Genomic DNA, 10,413 nt, shown 5'->3' with positions numbered 1-10,413 from the left:
TACTGTGGAAGGTGGGAACATTTTTAGTCCTTGGCCTTAATATTACAAAGAAGCTTAGAGTTGTCTGTTTTAAAGTACGCCATCAATGCTATCCAAAAAAAAATATTATTTGGAAAAAATAAGGATACCTATCCATCTACCCCCCTCCTTCTCTCCTTTTTATTGCTCCACCTGTTTTCTTTTTGTTTTTTATGCTGTACTGTTGTTATAGTGATTGTTTTTATACTGATATTGCCTTTGCTGTTTCTGCTTTCTGTCTTTTGTTACCATATAAAGCATATAAAGCGTTATATAAAATAAATTAATAATAATCACAATAGTAATAATAGTAATAATAAAAGGTTTTTATTATGTCTGTTATTGTTTTGGGATTTTTTAAAATCTAATATCCAATATGTTTATTGTGATAACGTTTTTTTTTACTTAATATACTTATTAATTTATTTTTTTAACCTTTTTAAAAACACGTTTATTGTGATAACCTATTTTTACTTTATATATGAAATGAATTAATTAATTTTTAAACCATTTTAAAAACATTATTTTTACAGACGCACGTTCAGCCCCGCCCCCTTCGCGCTCCCACGTGCTCCTCTGCCGCAGCAGTGGTCACATGACCGAGTCTTCGGCTGGATGACTTCCTGTTCCGCGGTTGTTCTCCCTGCGGTATAAAAAAAAAAAAAAAAATAACGGGTCCGCTCTGCTCTCTCTAACCCAGACCCTGCCACTCGGGGACCGGAGGGGGAATACAACCATCAACCGAACACCGAGTCGTGTTCACCTGCTATCCGAACCGCGGAGAGATGAGCACCGGAGGAGGGGCGGGTAGATAGTGGACCGGATAAACCGACCGCACCGGCGGCTCTTTCGATATAGAAAACACAAACTAACGCACTAACGTTTTTTTTTTTTGTTAACCTGCCAGAAAAGGGCCGACTGACGCTGTTTGCTCCCCTTCCCCGACTGACGTTAAGTTTAGCATCAAGTGGTGGCTACTTGACGTTAGCTCTCTCTCCCCCCTTCCCTCCCTCCTACCTCTCCTTATCATCATCCCCTTCCAACAACAAAAAAAACTAAAACAACAGAGCCATCGATATGTCAAAATACACCAGCTTTCCAGAGCCGATGGAAGACCAAAACCCTTTCCAGGTTGGTGAAATAAGGCCTGTTTTATTGTGAGTGTGTGCAGAGTGAAGATAAAGCTGTCTGCTGGATGTAAATCTGTGTAACAGCAGGCGTGTTGTTGCTCATGTGACGATGTGTGCCTTTTTTCTGGGCCTTCCTCCCTTCCCTAATCTTTACCAACTTGTAGCTCTTATTAACAGTGATTACATTGACTTAAAAGAAAAAAGATTTTGGTAAATATGGATTGGATGTTTCCAGCAGGTCAAACGTTATGTATGATTTTTAAATGAGCCTTTTGATGTGTCTGCTAGGACCCTGCAGTGACTCAACACAGCAGCAACACAGGATATGCCACACTGGACCTGTACAACCCATTTGATAATACGACTGGGGTGAGCAATATTCCCTTCCTTATCTGTGAGATAATACTGGGAGAATTGTTGATAATGTGCGCTACTGTGCAGATAAAAAAAAAAACCACAACAGTATCCTTTATTCCTTTATTTTGCCATGGACAGAGAAGATGTGCTGCTTTACCCCCATTAACCACCCATTCCCCCTCCACTTGTCTGTGTGTTTTCTCTCTAACTGAAGTAACACCGAGCTCCTGCGTTGCTGTGAGGTCATTTGTATTAATTCATTCTGAATTATGCAACTTGTAAGCATGAGGCTGCAGAAATGTAGCCCCGATAATGAGACTGTATTGCCACTTAGTTGAATGTTTAATCCAATAGTCGTTGTGTTTACAGTCTCGATCAGCACTGCTCCCAGAGATGGCTGCAAGCGACGGGAGGTTATCTGTTGTAAACTAGTAAATAAACGAATAAAGGCATGTTTTTGGCACGTTCAGTTGTTTTTCAAATACAGAAACTGGCAGCATTTAACTTGCCGCAGAGCTTTAGTAGCCTCATAATCCAAATGAGATGCCATTTTGCTTCATTTGGCTCATTTATCCTGTTTGAATCGATGAACAAATCACAGACGATAGTGGCAATTCATTTGTCTGGAAACCGGGGCCTAGAAAAACCTCTCCACAAAGTCTACAAGGTTAGGAAAATAAAACTGCTCCCACCTTAACAACATTAGTCCATCAGCTGATGTTGTGCTCTATCAAATATATATCCGTGTCCCTATATGTAGACTTGAGTATGAAGACTGGATTGTACATGAATGTGCTTCATTATACGATAAAAGATCAACTGCCATGGAAAGCAGAAAGCAGCCGGAGCTTTAATGTACACATCGCTGTTATAGAGTTTCTTTTGTTGCTAGGAAACCGCTTTGGGTCTAAGTTATGGACCGTGTTATTGGAGTTCTGTTGCTAGGAAACAGCGTGGGTCCACGTGTACTTCCTGTCAGTTGCTGATATTGGCAAATACTGCAGCTACAGGGAACTGAACTGGGACTCGTTTGGGATGTTTGAAACTGAAACTAGTCCCTCGAGCGTCATGCTCACTCCTACAGTTATTTACAGATGATTGTGTCTGTGTTTGATATAACGCAGACTCACTCTGGTACGGGCACTGTCCTTTTTAAATCAACAGTTTTCACCATTGTGTGTTTGTGGGCCGTGACTGAGAAATGACCCGATCATATGAAAGAAAAGTTATGATCTGATGTGCTTCATTCTTTTTGTCCCTCAGATTCTGCTGGTCTGTGATTACTTATAATATTATGTATGCTTCTGGAGAGAAGGAAGTTAATACAAACATCTATAAATGTTATTACATGGGTCTTTTAAAATGGTAACCTTGAAGTATTCTGATTAGAGGTTAAAATAGTTGAATGGATGTTTAATTTAGATGTTAAAGTTTATCTCAAAAGCCTTGAAAAGAAAGATGGATAATTAAAATCTTCTATGTTCTGGTTTCTCCAGTATTGTCAGTAATTTATACATTTTATGGTAGACATGAAACTAAAAAACTGACGGTGAAAATTATTTAAATTGTCGCTTACAGGTTGTTCCACATGAGGTGAAACTGATGTGTTATGTTTTCTGTTCCAGCCTCCACCACCGTATGAAGCCACCTCTCCCTCTGCTCCAGCTGTGCCGGCACAGACTCCGCCCAGCAGGACAACACCTACTGAGCCTCGCAACTATGGCTCCTATACCTCCCAGGTACACGTGCTGCAATGTTAAACACACTTGTTGCTGCACTTTAGACCTGTGGTTCCCAACCTGGGGGTTAGGATGCCCACTAGGGGTCGCCAAAGCTTCACGGAGGGTCACGAGGCCTTCTTGATTTTAAGGGGTGTAAGAATACTTTTTAAAATATAGTAGGCCTATATTAATGTTATTTTTACAAAATGCATTCACAGATCCTTCACTCTCTGACAAACATCAGGGAGAAGAAAACACCTGTTAAGTCTGTATTATTGTTAAGAAAAAATTAAAAATACACAATACACACAGATAATTGTATAAAAAGTTCCTAAAATATCAGGAAAACTCATCTCTGATGCAATGTTTATAGGAAATAATCTACTTAAATGTCATCCAAATTGCTAATTTTACACTCTATTTGGGTTAATTGTACAGTAAGTTGTTCTGTACTGTTATTGTTCTGCATTGATTATAATGTGAAATATCCATAAAACATGTCACTTAGTCCCTTAAAGAACAAAGTTGGGAACCACTTCTTCAGACTAAGGTTCACCATCTGATCTTAATATCCGCACATTCAGTGGCAGTCGGATGCACAGAGATAGGATTGTACTTGCAGTGTTGTTGGACATTGAATATTAGAGATGTCCGTAGAACACAAAGTCTGTCCTTCATCGTGGAAAGTATTTTTATGGATCCTGAAATTCCCCAAATCATCAACAGGACGGATCTCTATTCAGTTTTAGGCAGAAACCAAAAACCAAAACCACATCTAATCTTAACTAACTAACCTAACGCCGATACATAAATTCACATACGTACCCTGAAAGCATCTCATCTGTGAATCCTCTTATGATACCGGGTCTTTTACATAATCCTTATTCATTATTTACGAGGCAAACACAACCTGTCTCTTTGACGTGCAGTTCTGATGCATCATTTACACAGTGTGTCTTACTGTGTTAGACTGCAGTGAACGCTACCACAGCAGAGCTCTTGAGGAAGCAGGAGGAGCTGGAGAAGAAAGCCCGAGAGCTGGAGAGAAGAGAGAGGGAGCTGGAGTCGCACAGCCTCGGACCTGGAGCCTGTAAGAAGAAGAGCGCATGAGCTTAAACATGACAAACATTAAGTGAATACTGTAAAACCTCCAATTTATAGCCTGGGCTCATATTGCCTGTATTTGAGACAGGCCTTTTAATTAATTTTGCGCAAACTTCTTGCTCAACAAAGAGGAGAAATACTATCAAATTGTTTATTGTATATTTACCAGTATGAATATTTCTTGTATAAAAAATGGTGCTATCAAATAACATATCGATTATGAATCATTCATTTGATACTTTGGTGCTCATAGTTTCTGTAATATTAACTGAATGAGTAAATTGTGGAGAATTTTATATTTGTGTAGGCGATCTAAGCAGCTTAGAATCTGCTCAAGTGGGCGACTCGTGGGTTTTTAGAGGTTTATTACATCCAGAGAATCTCTATAAAATCCAGACCAGGCGTTTAATTAAGACCCCGCTTTTAATTTAAGTTTTATGGTAAATAAATACCTAAGATGCCTAAATGTGTTATTGATTTAATGACTTCAAAAGAAATCTCTGTGACTGAAATTTCCCCCTCTTCTCTTCATTAGCTCGTCAGAACAACTGGCCCCCGCTGCCTTCATTCTGCCCCGTGGGCCCCTGCTTCTACCAGGACATCAATGTGGAGATCGCTCAGCACTTCCAGCGCACCGTCACCATCATGTACTACTTCTGGCTGTGTGAGTTCCTGTAACTCTTATTATGTGCCGTTGTGTGAATTCCCGGCATCATTGTTGCAACATAAGGGGGTTTGGGTCGTGTGGTGTCAGAGGACAGTGGGACTTTATAGACGATGAAACTACACTGACTCTAAACTCTCCACCAGTTAAGATTTATTAGTAGAAGTTGGAGAATGACTTCAGTAATTGAACCTTAGGGCTGACTCACGTCCATGTGACTTCTACTGTGCTGTCTGCAGTACGAGCTGGAATGTTTGTACAGAGACTTTCACACTTTACCGTCAAATTGAGGAACCAACTGAAGGTTCAGCTGTCTTCATCCAGGGAAAATAAAGAAGTTGTTCTTATTGACCTACCTCAAAGTTTCAGATCATAATGGCCAAACCCCTGTCAGTATGCATGCTGGAGATAAAGTTAAAGTGGGTCTAAAGTGTGATTTAAATAAAACCACAGAAAAAGGAAGTGAGAGTTCTCTATAACTCACATTATATTTTATTTATACTTCTGATTGCCTAAAGGAGGTGATGATGGACTGGTTACCTTTCATTCTTATGACCTACTTGGATAATTACTAGCCTGTAGAGTAATAGCCTATTAGCTTATATAATTATTATTCTACTATTTTTTTATTATTTTTTTGGCTGAATCATAGCAAATGGTAGCAAATCTTCCAGCGCCTGGCACCGGTCCTAGACCCAGGGGATCTGGAACCTCTGGCTTATAAAACTGTAGAATGCAAATATAATAATATTTGACATATTGTCATGTTTCCTGTCAACATGTGAGCTCTGCTTTATGTTTTAGTTCCTTATTACTGTCTTTGGTTAACTCAGTGGTTTTTATTTTACCTCTGTCTGAACACCTAATATAGTTCCCATTAACTGTCATATATTGACTGCACATAATGTTAAATCCGCTATAAAGCAAAGAGGCCGAGAGGTCAGTCCTTCTCTATGTGTGTAAAGTAGATATAATACTATAAATTATATAAGAACTCAAAACAGTGTTTTTTTTATAATGTTATAAACTTCCTTCTTGACTTCTTTGACCTAAGGCCATCTCTAAACCTGGCAGTACGCAAAGGGGAGTAATATGAAGTGTAATATTGCATCAGCCAAATCCAAGTTGGCTTTTTCTTTAGAGAGGGGAAGGTTGAATTAGTGTTCTAGTCCACACCTGTGTAACAAAGCAACAAAGACTGCAGTGCTCTTCACTCTTATTTAATTGCTCCCATTCATCCTTCTATACTTTGTGTCTCCTTTTTTTTTTTATTGTCCTGTTTTATTAATGTCTAGTCTGCACTGGCACGCTGCTCTTCAACCTGATCTCCTCCCTGGCCATGTTCTGCGTGGACACCACCAATGGTGTTGGGCTGGGCCTCGCCATTCTCTGGGCCCTCCTCTTCACCCCATGCTCTTTTGTCTGCTGGTACCGTCCTGTGTACAAAGCCTTCAGGTGTGTGCCACCATCCCAATTTTAAAAAAGAACACTTACCAAAGATACGCGTCGGCCAAAATGTGTAACTTTTATCCTTTATTTATTGCTTTTTTCCTCTCCTCTAGGAGTGACAGCTCCTTCAATTTCTTTGCCTTCTTCTTCATTTTCTTTGCCCAAGTTATCGTCTACGTCATCATGACTATTGGTATCCCTGGATGGGGTTTCAGGTATGACTAATAAGCAAACCATGTCTGTGATATACAGATGCATGACTCTCTTTGCAGTTCATGTTTAACATGTTAAAACCTGCTTAAAAAACATCTGTATCTGGTTACCTTAAAAGCTCATGCACAGCGACCACAGGCCCACATTTGATGTAACTAATAACATTAATGGTGGCTCTGTTCCACTCAAGTGTCCCAGTTAGTTGTGCCAGTGAGCCAGCATGTGCAATAGCAAAGCCCTGGAAAGTATATTTACTCAACTACTGTACTTAAGTACTGTTTGAGGTGCTTGTATTTGAGTATTTGCATTTTATGCTACATTATACTTCTACTCCACTATACCTCAGAGGCAAATATTGCACTTCTTTACTCCACTACCTTCGTGTGACAGCTTTAGTTACTTTTAAAGTTATGATATGTAATCCCATCCTGCTGTGTTAAAACCATGCACCTCCAAATTTGGCCATTTTGAATTTGAATTTGTCTGTTAAACTAAAGGAAGTGTTTCTTTATAGATTGAGGAAATGTTCCCACTTTTTAAACTAAAAAAACAATTAAAAAAACCTGTTTGGATTAGCTGGAAAATGCATTGATACATTGTTACTTGGTTCTCACAGGACAGCTACAATGATGATGATCTTATAGAATATAGATAAATATAAATTAAGACTATTTTCTTATACTTACATACTTTTACGCAACATTTTGAATGCAGGTCTTTTACCTGTAGTGGAGTATTTTCAGTGTGGTTTTAAGTACCATAATAAGACTTTTTTTTTATTAATTAAGCCTGTGGTTTTTTTCCCCATAGTGACATATCAATGTTTGTAATGAAAAAAAACAGTTTGCAATGAAAGGCAGTGAAACTTTTTCTTGCATCACACACTTTATTTTGTTAACTCTCCTCTGCTTTAAATACGTGTCCTTAATAGAGCAGAATGCTGACGGAACAAATATAATGAGTACATAATTAATACCAGGTGTGAAAGTCATTGTCTGGGTAACAAACAGATTGCTTTTTTTAAGTCCAGGTGCAAATGAGGATATTAATTGCCCCCCCCCTCCTCCTCCTCACCTGTGTGTCTCTGTGTCTCTGTGTCTGTCCCTCAGTGGGTGGATCGTGAGCCTGGCCGCTCTGAAGCACAGTGTCCCCGTCGGTGCGATCATGATGATGAATGCCATCCTCTTTACTGCCCAAGCCGCCATGGGGGTTGTCATGTTGAAGAAGGTGAAAACTGAATAAATTTGTTTACATGCAGGGGAAAAATTCACAGGTAGTGACTGAGATTTAAAGTTGTGTTTTTACAAGGTGTCCCAGTCTGACCCAATTAACAGGATATTCAGAGCAAAAAGACAAAGTGTGACTTGTGTTGTGTTTATTGAGCGGATTCTCATTCTGGTTTCAATCTAATTCAGAATTAATTTTAATGGAACATGAGAAACCTACAAACATGATTATAACAGTATGCATGTTTTTGATCATCTGACTTCAGGCGTGGCCCTTAATAAATAAAAGATCTTAGCCACTCATTTCCGATCAAACAGTTTTGTTTCTGGCTGTTTGAACTTGGCTGCATTGACGACTGTGCAGGATTTGGCTTCTTTGTCAGATCAAAGTCAGACTTTTCTTTTATTTCATTGTGTGATTGTCATGATTTACGGTAACATTTTTAATAATACCAACTAACTACTTTGTAATTGGAGTTGATAACGTACCTTCACACAACCGGCATTAATTATAAAATGTAGTTTACATTTTACATGTACTCAAAGTGCAGCAGTAAAAAGGAACTGAAAGGGAGGAAGCTTTGAGAGAACTCTATGCTTTTGTCGGGCAGATTGCAACATGTTTAGCCTGAAAACTAATCTGACCTGGACCAGGCTAGTCTGGCAGCATGAGTTTCCATGGTAACATAGGCCAGACTTATTCATACATCTATAGAAACTAAACTGAAACTAACTGGTAATCTTGCTTTATGGAATGAAATGTTATTTAATAAATGTATTTCAAATGCAGAAATTCACACGAAAGGGCAGAAGAATAATCAGAATTGTTAGTCCGAGTAAAGTACTCGTTTAAATCCAATCATTAAGTGAAGGAATAGTACGTTTAAGTCTAATAATACTTGAATATTAAAGCTGCAGTAGGTAAGTTTCACAAAAAAATAACCCCTCTGGCTCCTTTAGTGCTGACATTTGCAAGAATCCACCTTATCTGACCAAAAACAACCACAACAACAACAACAACAACATTTAACTATCTTTAAGCCACCTGCCCATAGTGTTGATATTTGACAACCTGGGAATGACACTCAACAATCAATTATCTCTCTCAGACATCTTTATAAAAGTTACCTACTGCAGTTTTAAGGTGCACTGTGCTTGTAAATACTCTCAATACGGCTAAAAATTGAACGGCAGACAATAAGAAGATACTGTGACATGATCTAGTAGGTCACCTGTCCGGAAATAAGTCAAAGAAAAGAGAATCGTTGAGGTGTATTTGCACTTTCTACCTGGTCTGTGCAAATACTCTCAACCGCCTGCGCCCAGGTGGTGCACCTACCATGAAGCACTCGGTGGATAACAAACAGTCCGAAGAATAGCCCCGATATCGGGTTCTGAGTATTACTTTCACCCTCACAATGTGCATGATATGATGATGAACTGCTGCATGGATCAGGTGTCAGCGTGCTCTGCTCTTCTCTTCTTCAGGTCCACAGTCTGTACAGGCAGACCGATGCCAGCTTTCAGAAGGCCCAGGCCGAGTTCGCCACCGGAGTCATGTCCAATCAGGCCGTACGCCAGGCAGCTGCCAACGCCGCCACCAACGCCGCCACGGGGGCCTTCACCGCACCCCGATAGAGAGGGACGAGAGGGGTTGGGAGGGTGAGAAGTAGAGGAGGAGAGGGGCCCTTTCAGCTTGATAGAGGATCAGTCTGGTATTTATTTCCCCGCAGGTGATTAGAATTTGATGTGGGGGTTGCGGTGGGTGGGTGGGGGGGGGGGGGGGGACCAAGTCTAATTATCCCTGGGCAACTGAACTTCAGGGCACGTGCATGAGACAGAGGTGGGGGATGTCTAATTTCTAAAAGGTGTACAGGACAAGTTAGCTACATTGCCAAACCAGGAGTCAGCAAATCATTGATTGATTCAACATTTAGAGAGATGGTGTGAGATGTGAAAAAAAAATAAGATGTGAAGTTGTATTAAATTTAGCGCCGTTGTATCAGTGAATGCAGGGAAAATGCTTCTTTTTTTTTTTTTTTGTATAAGAAAAAAAAAAAAACTAAACAAGATGTGTGCCAAGTGGGACAGTTGTAGCCTGGATATTCACCATTTTTTAAAATGACTTGGATGTATACGTTGTGTTTGTGTGGAGCCATGTTTGAGACAAAGAGTCGGAGCTGAACACTGAAATGTTGCCATTTTTAACATTTGATCCATAACTAACTGGCTCAACTTTGGCCAACACTTTTTTTTTGTTTGTTTGTTCGTTTGTTATTGCCTAAGTGTTAACTAACAAGTTGTTATTATTTCAAATGAGAATGCCTATTTACCTTTTCTTGCCAAAACCTCTCATACTGTAAAGATTATGAACGTGTGTTGTTTTCGGTTACAAATATATCTGTCACTGTTCTGTTGGTGTTGCTTGTGGTTCCTATGATTATTACAGCTCACTGTCTTTGGTTTTAATAAAAATATATTGTCATGCTTACACAATCTACTGCACTTATTACGCCTCATCTTATTGATTT

General features: G+C 39.5%; 1 protein-coding gene across 2 annotated transcripts; it reads left to right on the top strand.

Moving 5' to 3' along the window:
• The first annotated feature begins 609 nt into the window (after nt 1-609).
• On the top strand, nt 610-10,378 carry scamp3 (secretory carrier membrane protein 3). Of its 2 annotated transcripts, XM_051390220.1 has the most exons (9): nt 610-1,149; nt 1,437-1,517; nt 3,131-3,244; nt 4,196-4,316; nt 4,866-4,994; nt 6,290-6,449; nt 6,557-6,658; nt 7,766-7,883; nt 9,371-10,378. In XM_051390220.1, exons 1-9 carry the CDS (start codon nt 1,096-1,098, stop codon nt 9,518-9,520), a joined length of 1,029 nt encoding a protein of 342 aa, XP_051246180.1. In that variant the 5' UTR covers nt 610-1,095; the 3' UTR covers nt 9,521-10,378. The 2 variants fall into 2 exon arrangements, with proteins under 2 accessions (XP_051246180.1, XP_051246181.1); XM_051390221.1 differs by lacking the exon at nt 1,437-1,517.
• The last annotated feature ends 35 nt before the right edge of the window (nt 10,379-10,413 follow it).

Source organism: Dicentrarchus labrax, unplaced genomic scaffold, assembly GCF_905237075.1.
Source record: "Dicentrarchus labrax unplaced genomic scaffold, dlabrax2021, whole genome shotgun sequence".
NCBI classification, from domain to species: Eukaryota; Metazoa; Chordata; class Actinopteri; family Moronidae; genus Dicentrarchus; species Dicentrarchus labrax.
Note: the sequence above shows the minus strand (reverse complement) of the source record. Positions and strands in the feature narration are given on the sequence as shown.

Bases quoted from the DNA above. Each gene is read 5' to 3' on its own strand.
- scamp3 (XM_051390220.1), top strand. From the start codon at position 1,096: ATGTCAAAATACACCAGCTTTCCAGAGCCGATGGAAGACCAAAACCCT. The intron at 3,245-4,195 runs GTACACGTGCTG...TTACTGTGTTAG, and splicing joins ATGGCTCCTATACCTCCCAG to ACTGCAGTGAACGCTACCAC. The intron at 6,659-7,765 runs GTATGACTAATA...TCTGTCCCTCAG, and splicing joins ATCCCTGGATGGGGTTTCAG to TGGGTGGATCGTGAGCCTGG.